The 12,257-nt window shown below is 42.1% G+C and overlaps 1 protein-coding gene across 1 annotated transcript in view; it reads left to right on the top strand.

Annotated features, from left to right (window-relative positions):
• snx29 (sorting nexin 29) overlaps nt 1-11,993 on the top strand; it is a 504,385-nt gene extending 492,392 nt beyond the window's left edge. Inside the window, exon 21 of the mRNA XM_078559132.1 lies at nt 10,268-11,993. Coding sequence (XP_078415258.1) covers nt 10,268-10,394 — 127 coding nt within the window. The 3' untranslated portion in view covers nt 10,395-11,993. The remainder of the gene's footprint in view (nt 1-10,267) is intronic.
• Nucleotides 11,994-12,257: the final 264 nt, after the last annotated feature.

Raw genomic sequence — 12,257 nt, 5'->3', positions numbered from 1 at the left:
ACTTTTTTGAGGTAACTGGGATGGTTGGATGAGGTTAATGTGGTTGACGTGGTGTACGTGAACTTCCAGAAGGTGTGTGATGATGTGCCGCACAACAGACTTGTCCGCAAAGTTAGAGCTCATGGAATAAAAGGAACAGTAGCAACGTGGACACAAAATTAGCTAGGTGACAGGAAACAGAGCAGTGGCAAATTATTGTTTTTTGGACTGGAGAAAAGTTTATAGTGGGGTTCCCCAGGGGTTGCTGTTAGGACCCCTGCTTTTCTAGATGTATATTAATGACCTAGACTTCGGTGTACAGAGTGGAATTTCAAAATATGCAGGTGAATCAAAACTTGGAAACATAATGAGCTGTGAGGAGGATAGTGTAGAACTTCAAAAGGACATAGGCTGATGGGATGGGCAACAAGTAGCAGATGAAATTTAATACAGAGAAGTGTGAAGTGGCAGGAAGAATGAGGAGAGGCAATGTAAAATAAAGGTTACAATTTTATAGGGGGTGTAGGAGCAGAGGGACCTGGGCGTATATGTGCACAAATCATTGAAGTGGCAGGTCAGGTTGAGAGCGCGGTTAAGGAAGCATTTGGGGAATGGGCTTGATCAATAGGGGCATAGAGTACAAAAGCAAAGAAGCTATGATACACCTGTATAAAACACTGGTTCAGTTTCAACTGGAGTATTGCGTCAGTTCTAGGCACCACACTTTAGGAAGGATGTGAAGGTATTAGAGAGGGTGCAGAAAAGATTTACGGGAATGGTTCCAGGCATGAGGGACTTCAGTTACGTGAATAGATTGGAGAAGCTGGGTCTGTTATCCTTCAAGAAGAGAAGATTAACGTTTGATAGATGTCTTCAAAATCATGAGGGGTGTGGACAGAGTAGATAGGGAGAAACTGCTTCTGTTGGCAGTAGGATTGAAAACCAGAGGACACCTATTTAAGGTGATTTGGCAAATGAAGCAACAGTCACATGAGGGAAAACTTTTTTACGCAGCAAATGGTTAGGATTTGAAAAGCGCTGCCTTAGAGTGTGGTTGAGGCAAATTCAATCGAGACCTTCAAAAGAGAATTGGATAATTATATGAAGAAAGAACAATTACAGGGCTGCGGGGAAAAGGCAGGGAACTAGAACTAAGTGAGTTGCTCTTGCAAAGAGTCAGCATTGACACCATGGGCTGAATTCTGTGTTGTAAGCATTCTATTATTCTATGATCCTTAGTCCAATGGTGGACAAAAGAGCTGAATACAAGAGATAAGGTGAAAGTCATTGCCCTTGACATCAAGGCAACATTTGGCCAGGTGTGGCATCAAGGAGCCTGGCAAAATTGGGAATCGGATGAAACACTCCACAGGTTGGAGTCATCAGGGCCAAAGCAGCCCCCTTGATCATCATCCCAACCACCACCTTAAGCATTCACTCTCTCCATCTCCTGACGCACAGTAGCAGCAGTGTGTACCATCTACAAGATGCACTGCAACTACTTACAAAGACTCCTTAGACAGCACCTTCCAAACTCAAGACCTTTACCACCTAGAAGGACAAGGGCAGCAGGCACATGGGAACACCACCACCTGCAAGTTCCCCTCCAAGCCACTCACCATCCTGACTCGCCATCTTACTGTTCCTTCACTGTTGTTTAGTCAAAACCTTGGAATTCGCTCCTGAACATCACTGTGGGTCTACATCCATGAAAGAAAAAAAGATATACAAATAGACTGGCATTTATACAGCACTTTCACAACCTCTGGACATCTCAAAGCGCTTTACAGCCAATTAAGCACTTTTAAAGTGTAGTTACCAGGGGCCAGAAGAGGGCGGTGCAGAGAGTATCAAACACTGGGGCCTGAGGGTGGGGCTGGGCTTGGTGTTACAAACTGAGTTTCTCGTCGTCCTGGGAGCAGCCGGGGCTGCAGACCTGAAAGACCGGCTTTATATTAAAAAAAAGAACCTTCAGGCTGAGAGTTCCCATTTTTTAAAAGCCGCTCTGTTAGGTCAGTTTGACTGAGTTGCTGCACTGCTGTTTCCAACCTACAGGCAGCTTCGTGGTTCCAGTTTTCTTTTTGAAAAGCCCACCAGTAAACCACAAAGCTGTCCGAAGGTCGGAGAGAGTTCATATTCGCAGCTATTATCAGGAGCGTGTTCTTGGTTGAAAATCTGCTGGAAAGATGGTAAGTGAAATCCCTGTAATAATCCTAGAGCCAATTGGCTGCTGGGGGCTGAGGGAGTGTTGGAAGGTGGGGTGGGGGGGTGAGGAGGCGATGGGTGGTGAGTGGGTGGTGCGGCATGAGAAATGGGGTGGTGAGGCATGAGGAGGGTTGGCGGGGTGAGTGTGAGGGGGAGAGGGGTGGTTGGGGAGGTGAGGGGCTTGTGGGGGTAGTTGTGGTGGTGGCGGGGGAGTTATGGTGGTGGGGGATCACTTTTAAGGTTTAGTACCACAAAATTAAATACTTCACTCGTCCCAAAATTTTCTTTTTGAACTTAAACTAGCGCATAAATAGCAGCCTAATTTTTCATTATGCCCCAAAGTCAGCATGCACAATTCTGATGACGTGTTTGTTGATGTTTCAGAGGCTTGAGAATATTGGGCCTCATCAAAATAAATGTAGGAAATTAAAAACTGCGAGTGATGCAAAGCAGAGTATTGATTCGCTGTCATCCGTTTTATCACTCTTGCATAATCTGGGAATTAAATCTCTATTTGTCACTAGGAGATTGTTTAAAGAAAGGTTCCTTCATCCTAGGTTCACCCCAGATATACTGTAAATTCACAGTGTGCAACACAATTTGTATGACAGCTTCTGGGGGAAGGAGAAACAATCCAGTTCTTGAGTTAAAACCGCGCTGAATCTTTGTACCATGTATCATTCTTCTCTGAAAATTTCAGATCAACAATTCAATCTACATATTTCCTGAGCTGCTGGTACATGTCTGATTTACGGATCCTGGGGATTGTGTCATTAGAGTAAAAGGGGCAGATGCCATTTATGGTATACTGTGGGTTGGCACCATAGAAGTCAGAATGGTATGGTTGTATTAGCTACAGAGTTGAATTGTTTTGTAAGTGTAGTGATTTCTTCATAGCCACTTTCCTAACGTCAGTTGACTGCTCTGTGATTAATTATCCTTAGAGAATCAGCATTGGGCCTCCAATTTCACCATTGTTGCAGCCACTCTGCCTAGTGCATGCAAGTGTAATGAAAACAAGACAAAACCTACATTTATACGACACTTTTCACAATCTCCCAAATCTCTTTCCAGCCAATTCAGTACTCTTGAGTTGTCACTGGTATAACGTAGGCAATGTTATCAAATAACGAGCAGGCTCAAGAGGCCGAATGGCCTATTCCTGTCCCAAATACGTATGTTCATATGTCATTCTGGATGGATGAGATGAGCTGGGCTAGATGGCCTTTGTCATCCATAATTATCTTGCAAACAGAGGGTGGATTATTTTGTTGCTAATAGAAGTTTAGTGTGAACAGGCTTTGTCAGGTGAAATGGCCAGGCCAGAAGTGTGTAATGGGCTCATCGTGAATCAGCAACTTGTTTTACACTGCAAACGATTCTCAAGAGACTTTTCCATCGACTTCAATCTTGTCCTTCTGTCTACCTACCTATTATCCCATTCTATCTTGATGTTTTTATGAGCTTTTATGAGACATTGAAATATCGTGATAAAGTTGTGTTGCATAGTAGGTATTGAAAATATATTATAGTGAGAAGCAGCGATCAGCAGAGTCTTCAGTCTTGCTAATCAAGAAAACACAGATGCAAATGTGAACTATTCAGTCATCGTCCTCTGGCCTCTTAAAAGTTGTGTTGCACAGAGACACCTGGGGGCTCTGATGCTTCTCACTCACAGTGAGGACCTCTGTTGTTCAATCATTGCACTTTGTTGTTCAGGAGTCATTTGATCTTTCTACCCTGTGAGATTACTGATAAAATAGAATCCAATCATACCCCTTGTATGAAATAATTATATTGAATGATATCATGCACCCAGGCAGGAGAAAGTAGTCGTCGTCTTCAAGCATCATTTTGTTAGGTCCTTTCCGTGACTGTTTGATGAATTGATTGGTGAATCTTGAAAGGGAGAAGCAATATCATGCATGATTGAGGGGGAGGGTTAAAGGGGAGGGATTGTGGGGAATAAGGGGCCTGGAAACAGCAGAAGCACCAGGACTCATGATTTCTCTCTCTGGTCCTGGTAGTCAATGTAATGTAGGCAACACAGCAGTTAATTTGTCCACAGCAAATTCCCACAAACAGCTGTGTGATAATGACCAGATGATCTGTTTTTTGTGGTGTTGGTTGAGGGATGAATAGTGGACAGGACACCAGGAATAACTCTAATTTCTTCAAAATAGTGCCATGGGATCTTGAAAATCTACCCGAGCAGGCAGATGGGGCCTCGGTTTAACGTCTCATCTGAAAGACTGCACCTATGACAGTGCAGCACTCTCTCAGTATTTCACTGGAGTGTAGATTTTTGTCCTCCAGCCTAGGAATGAGCCTTGAATCGGGAACCTTGTGAATCATTGGCGAGAGCACTACCAGCTGATCCGTGACTGACAGACAGATTGCACCATTTCAGGAAGACAGCTCACCGCCACCTTCTCAAGGGCATTTAGGGATGGGCAATAAATGCTGGCCTTGCCAGCAACACCCACACCCCGTGAACAAATTAAAAAAAAAGATTTCCTAGCATTAGCGCCCATCCCAAGAAGACAGAAGAAATTTGTAAGAATGAGACTGACAAGCAAAAGGCAGACCATCACGCGTTAGTGAAACCTCATTTCATTCAGTGAGTCAAGGTGATAATCACAGAAGCCGTGAGGCACTACAACACTCATCTCACCAGCACCGTTGTTTCGGGGAAAGGTTTCTGTTTTTCTTCAAATCCATTTTTATCTATTGTGTTAACAAGAACTGTCTACACATATGGCAGTAACAAAAATTGACAAGGCTGGCAGTAAATCAGAAATCTTATAGGAAATCTAATTTTGCACACTCTCCACTCTGCCTGCTGTCGCAAGATTTATCACCATCCCATCCTCAAACCTAATGCATTATTATCCTTCTCCTTTTAAAACAAGTCCTGTTCTTGAGGCCCAATATATATAACATATGGCACTGGGAATTTGGGACCTGAGAATCTCAGTGGATTAGAAAAATCAGTATGATCCAGCACACTGGACTCTTGATTTTGAGATCAAATGCAGATTGATTGCTTAACTGAATATTTCTACACTCTCTACAAGCATCGTCTTATTATCCCTTAGCTGACCATGTAACTTCACCTTCCATTCCTACCCCATCCTTTCTATCTTTAGCCTGATCATCAAACGCAGAGTAAACCAGGAACAATAGCTTCCATCTGCACCTGTTGTAGCCTCAAGTTGGTATTCCAACTGCAGACCTTGCTTGTTTCCCCCATTAACCTGGCAGTTCCTTCCATTGGCATCCCGTTTGGCTTGTACGCATTTTTCTATGTTTCTAATGTATTTTGATTGCTTAACTAAGGTGTTTTCATATCTTGAAAAAACTCAGCAGGTCTGACAGCATCGGCAGAGAAGAACAAAGTTGATGTTTCGAGTCCTCATGACCCTTCAACAGTTCTGTTGAAGGGTCATGAGGACTCGAAACGTCAACTCTGTTCTTCTCCGCCGTTGCTGCCAGACCTGCTGAGTTTTTCCAGGTATTTCTGTTTTTGTTTTGGATTTCCAGCATCCGCAGTTTTTTGTTTTTATCTTTATGTTTTCATATCTTGTCTGGCACTTTTCATTCCCTTCCAGCTTATTTTTCACCTGTTTACTATTTCCAGTTCTGACAAAGGAACTATACCCAAGACATGAAAACTGTTTCTCCTTCTCGCTGTTCCTGGCAGGCTTGCTTCCAACATTTCCTATTCTTATTTATTTATTTAAGCCAGTGTCCGAAGCAGGAGCTCTCAGCGGGTTGTTTGTCCACCCTTGTGTTCGGGGAATGATGCATGGAACAAAAGTAAAATAAATAAAACCGGGAAGACACAAAGAAGGCATTTTGATCAGGAGTGAAGTATTTCATGATTTTAGGTAACCCTTAAAAAAAAAAGCATGACTTTCGAAGAAAAATTAAGATCTTACATTTATACGTTGTCTTTCACACACCCTCAGAATAACCCAAGGCACCTCATAAACAATGAATTATTTTGAAATGCAGTACTGGTTCTTTTGTAGGCAAACGTGGCTGCTAATTTGTACCCAGTGATAAATGATCCGTTAATTTGTTTTTGGCAACATGGATTGAGGGATAAATGTTGTTAATTAGAAACTCTCTGCTTTTCGAATATTGCCATCTCGAGAGCTGGAGTGGGGCTACAACCCAGAAACTTCTGATTCAACAGTGAGGGGGTGACTGACATTTGGCTCCACATCATTGCTGCAGGTGCCCATGTGCATAATACCTTCAATATCAAAAGTACTTCTGATTTGTTCTAGCCTGTTAGTGTTGGTGTAATAACCAGCCAAACCTCACTTTGTACGTTCAGAAATTGTAGGTAATTTGATATGTGTTTTAAAAGAGGTATAACAGTTCTATTATTCTTACAATAAGACACGCACAATATAATTCTGCCCACCATGTCAAAACCGCCAAATAGTTATGGAATGTCTTGTGACTTATCACATTCTTACTGTCATTTCATGTAATACTTTTGTTTTAATAGTCAGTGGGTGAGCTCTCCATGATTTGGAGAACCTGTCACATGGACTACCTTGTACCCTTGCAATTGAAAACTAGGTGACTGAAACTCCAGGAACGATACCACATTTAGTCACACGTGGCTTCCTTTGGGTTTTATTTTAAAGTAGGGCAAGTGAAGGTGAATTCAGTGATGGTGTTTAAAAGGACAGTGTTGGATCTTTGGGGAGTTTGATGGGCTCAGTTCCTGAATCGGCCAGCTCTGAAAACTATGGTTTGGAGGCACCAATCAGACTTCCAGAAAAGCCCTTACCGTGGTGCAATCTTTTACAACCTCGTAAAGAAATACAGTGCCATTTTTTAAATTTACTGTTTTTTTTCCAGAAACCCATCATTTCATCACATGCTTATGAATACCAGTGAAACATATTGGCCCCTGATCTTGACAGGGCTGACTAACTCGAGGTGGGGTGGGGGCTGTAGGGATGGGGAGCAGTTCAGGTTTCACTGCATGTTGTGACTCTTCCCCCCGTGCAACATTTTGCTTTAACAGGTTCTCCGGCCGCAAGTCAGCTTGGACAGACAGGCTTGGCCTCAAGCTGGGTGGGGAACACTCTGAAGGAGGTCACAGCTGCAGCTTGTGTCGCCTTTTGCTGCCCGGGGTTCTGATCCAGGGGGTTCAGATTCCTGACCCCAGGAAAGGGGATCTGATCCCTGATCTCTGTGGTAGTTGGGGTGTGAGGGCAAAGCACTTAGCTTCTCCCTTTGGCTATCACGTTTCCCAAGGCCTGGGTAACCCACACCCAGCGAAGGTGAAAACTGCAAAGTGATTTAAATCAGAGGGTTCAGCCTCATTAAAATACATAACTGGCCAACGCGACTCTTGAGAGCAGGTTAGCTGCCCAACCCTTGACCCAATCCCAATGAAATTCTTTGCTTTTTAACATCTCACTCAACCCCAACCCACCTGTTTTGGGGATAAGACTCAGCCCATTGCCAAACACTCATCAGCAGCAACAACAGGCTCTTTGATAACTGTTTGTCAGTCTCTACCTCTCTCCCCCCTCCATCAAGACAATCCTTCCCTCTGTGACCAAGCTTTTGGTCACCTGTCCTTCTACCTCCCTAGGTGGCTCGGTGTCAAATTTTTGTTTGACAATCAAGTCTGCGAAGTGCCTTGAGATGCTTTACTACATTAAAGGCCCTAAGTAAATGCAAGTTGTTGTTGTTCTGCTGAAAGGTGCCATAGGCTGAGGAACTTTCTGAGATTGTTGGAGCAATGACAATATTGATGCCCTGTGTTCCAAGACTTGGTCTAAACTGGCTTTGGGACTAAATTGTAAATTTACTTGCTTTGAGTTTGAAGTGTGGAAAATAATGAATGTCTGTAAAGCTGGTGTTATTATGGAGGCTGTGCAGTATGGATTCTGCTTGAAAACAAAAATCACTTCATGGTCTGGGGCAAAGTGGTATCGGCAGAAAAATGGTGATTACAGGTTTTAAAGTTCGCAGTTGTATTTCTTCAGTCGTTGTGTAAAACATGAAAATCTTCCATTCTCAGCAAACATATTGCAATCAGCTCCCCTAAACTGCTAGAAATTTCCTTGCAATCCAGCTGCAAGAGACAGTTGGGCTGTTCCATGTGTCCTGGATACATTATAAACAGTAACCCGATTTGGAGCTGTGAATCTCAGTAATATGCCAGTTCAAAGTGCTTTTGTTTTAAATTGACAGTTACATAATTAAACCCATGTCCCAGGTGAGGGAAGGTAATACATCAAAGTCATTCCTTTATTTTGCATATCAAAAACACAGATGTGATTGATGTTTATGATTTCAAATTCATACTTGCCTTTGTTAAACTTACTGAGAAAATATAATTGATAGAATTATTGCAATTTATCATAGGAATAGACTGGTACTTACTCATCTAGCCTTTCAGGTCAATCTTTTTTTTATATCGGTACCAAGTGAACTTGATTAAGACTCACTGCCAATTTAAAAGCATCACAAAACCAAGAACCACCGTTGATGCTAAATGCTAAGGATTAACTTCACATTGAACCTGTACTCATGATGGATGAAGCATGCAAAAGACACACAGTGATAATGGAGAAATACTTAAAGCCCCACTCAAGGGAGGGGAGAGAGGTCGAGAAGCAGCGAGGCCAAGAAAAGATGTTCCAGTGTTTCCGGCCAAGGCAGCTGAAGGCACAGACACCAATGGTGGATGTGTTTAGAATCTGAGGTACAGAAGAAGCTGGAGTAAGAGGGACATGGAGATCGCAGAGGGTAGTAGGGGTGGAGGAGGTCACCAAGATAGTGTGGGTCGAAGCCATGGAGCGATTTGAAAATGAAGGTGAGAATTTTTGAACTGAAGTGTTGTCAGACCTGGAGCCGCTGTAGGTCAGTGGACTCAGGGGTGATGGGTGCACAGGACTTGCTGCAAGTCATGGTATGGGTGGCAGAGTTTTGGATAAGGCTGAAGTTTATGTAGGGTGGAAGATGGCAGGCTGAGCAGGAAAGCATTACGGAAGTCGAGTCTCGAGATAACAAAGACCACTGCATGGGTTTTCCAGCGGCTGAGAAACACAAAAGTGAAACAGAGTGGGGAGCTCCCCAAAGAAAGTGGCTCTTTTTGAGCCAGTAGTAGTAGGAATTCTCCCCAAGATTCCTCAAGGAAACCTTCGGCCTTCCCAACCCCGATCTCTCGCCTCTTCCCAGCCATCCCATTCACAGTCCTATTTACCCCCTTTCCAACCCCCCCATCCTTCACCCCCAGCTCCCAGATTGCCATTTTAAGAGTCCCTGGCTTCAGCTTTCTGAGGCTCGTGTTCCCTCCCAACCCATTGTCCAACTCCTGGGCAGGAGTTGGAGCTAGAAGATGTTAATGAGGTCCAGCCTGTCCGAGCCTTCTTGAGAACATCGGAGATTTGTGACCTCACTTGCACCCACCTCCCAGCTCCTGTAAGCATCGGGGACAGCGTCTAAGGATTCTATGTTCAGAGCACAAGGAAGATAATGAGCTTACTGCTGTCAGTTGAAGTAGTTCAAGAAAGCCAACATAAGCAGAGGAAAATAGAGCTGCAGTCTTATTTCATGGGAAATAATTTGGAAAACTGGCATGTTCTCAAGCGTGTTACATTGCTTGTCAGTTGGAACCATACTACATCTGATTCAAAATAATGAAAGACTGGTCCCTGAGGTAGGCTCTCACCGTTTCTCGTAACTGAATTCTACCGAGATCCACTGCCTTGAACTAGTTGGATTTAAGATTCTGTGTCAGAGCAACATGTAGACCACATCAAGTGGATGCCTCCTATCCATAGAACTGGTCCCTTGTGGAGTACAAACATGGCTTCAGGAAACGCTGATGAAAACATTTTTAATTAGTAACTCTCGCTGAAATGTTTTTGACAATAGTATCTGCAAAATGTCAGTGCTCTGAACTGAAATAATTAAAACGAGAAATATCTTTCTTGAGGTGCCACTCATCCACTTTAAACTTTAACTCATCTTGAGCTTAAATTATTAAAACGTCGTAATTTTTCAGCAGACAAATAATTCATTATTTTTATCTCTACAGTGATGTGCAGCCAACTGGGGAACCTGCAAGTAAGGCACAGTCAAAGGCCATCTCTAAGTTTTCTAGATTGAGCAGGACTCACCACAGAGAGACACGAAATCCAGAGCCTCAGAGTGGTGACTTATGACCCATGAACTGACTCAAGATTCCAGCATACTTCATAACCGCCGTTTATTTGAAACATCAGACAACCTTTGAATACACAGCTGAGCTAAGCAGAGGAAGATGGAGCTACATGGTCACTTCTTGGGAAATGATTTGGCAAATGGCATGTTCTCATGGGTCCTGCATTGTTGGTAATTTGGAATGCATAATTCGCTTTAAAGAAACACCAATATGAGATAAGATTCCCTTTCACTTGCACAGTTTGAAATGTTTACAGTCTGTATTGATTATTTATTGTGATGGCACAATTGGAAGATTTATTTGTTGATTTTTAGCCACTAATTTCTAATGCCCCAAGCATCAAAGCCATGTCAGCTTCTTAGTGTTCACTTGTTGAGCAGAATAATGACCACTCCTTTGTCTGCAGACAGTATCTGGTGGGATAAAAAAATTCCTGCACCAGTTTATGAAAACACTGTTATTACATTTCACACCAATTAGGTGCCAGAGGCTCGATCAGTGAAAGTCAAACAGAAAAAAATTCAAGCCAGATTTAATTTCTTGACATTAAGAGGTACATGATGCTATTTCTCTATCTCCCACTTTAAAAAAAGGATTGAAAAGAAGTTTTACTTTGGTGATGACAAAATGTTCAATATGAACTGGAAACCCATTTACTTCAGAAACCGTTTTTTTTAATGTAAAGTACGCACAATCTTCAAACTCTGAAATGCATTATAACTACCTGATTCCTCATCTCACAGTTTAATTCTCAAATTTGGTTCCTTAAGCAGTTTTCATGGTCATTGTAAATTTATATTGTGATAGGTTGTGAAATGACTGCAGTATGAGATCATCAAATCTTACTAGAGAGCATCATTATAAGTCACACAAAATCTTCTGTGGGCCTGGTAAAGAGCAGAGCAGTAAAAATGCTTCTTATACACGAATAATGATTAACCCATACATATGGATATAAACAATAGCATCTTAAATTTTTTGTAAGATTTTTTGTAAGATAATATTGACTTTATAATTAAATTTATAGTAGGGCAGAAAAAGCAATGTAGAGGTTTCAGATCAGTAACTGTAGGCTAACACTGGCACTCAGTCCTCGAGTCACATTTCCAAGTGCATGAAGGCATGACTAAGGCACACAGTTGGATAAACTTTACTATCTCCCAATGTAGAATCCTTTCTTTTCAATCTGATACCATTAACAAACAAAATAGTTTCCCACAATCAGACACTGCAGCCTTAAAATTATTTGGAAAGCAAATAAACCCATTCAAGAACAGCTTGAAAAATTAAATCTGCTAGTATCAATTTCTGAAAACGAGATCGTTGAGGTTATTTTAGATCCAACTTCTTGATACTTTAAGGTTGATGTTTTTAATTAAAGTAGATAAGGTCCATTGTAATTCTCCAGCAAATTCTGGAGCCCAAAGGTGATTTTCCTCAACATTGTGCTTACATGAATTCTACCAAATTATACATCGGGTGTAATGACTGTTTGTCTGAACGTTTACACTGTAAATGTGAATAGCATGAATTGCAACGCAAGAAAATACTTTTCCTCTTGAATTCCATATTATCTGTTACATTAAATGTTTAATCTTTCTGCTTCAGAGCTTTTTTTTGAACATTCTGACCAACAAGACTCAGTCACAATTCACTTTGGGTAACATACGTGCCAGAATTGCCACTGAGACTAACGTCGGACCACAATTATTTTTTTGCACCTCTGTTTATTCTCTTTTTTCAGTTCCCGAATGCCTCAAGTTTCCTAAACCAAGCCACTTTAGTAGCCTCGTTGTTTATACTGTAGCAAGACTTCCTGTTCTCCATTCAGCTCTGTGCTATCAAATCTGTACCCCACTAACAG

Source organism: Cetorhinus maximus, chromosome 15 (genome assembly GCF_964194155.1).
Source record: "Cetorhinus maximus chromosome 15, sCetMax3.hap1.1, whole genome shotgun sequence".
Lineage (NCBI taxonomy): Eukaryota > Metazoa > Chordata > Chondrichthyes > Lamniformes > Cetorhinidae > Cetorhinus > Cetorhinus maximus.
This window is presented reverse-complemented; position numbering and strand designations above follow the sequence as displayed.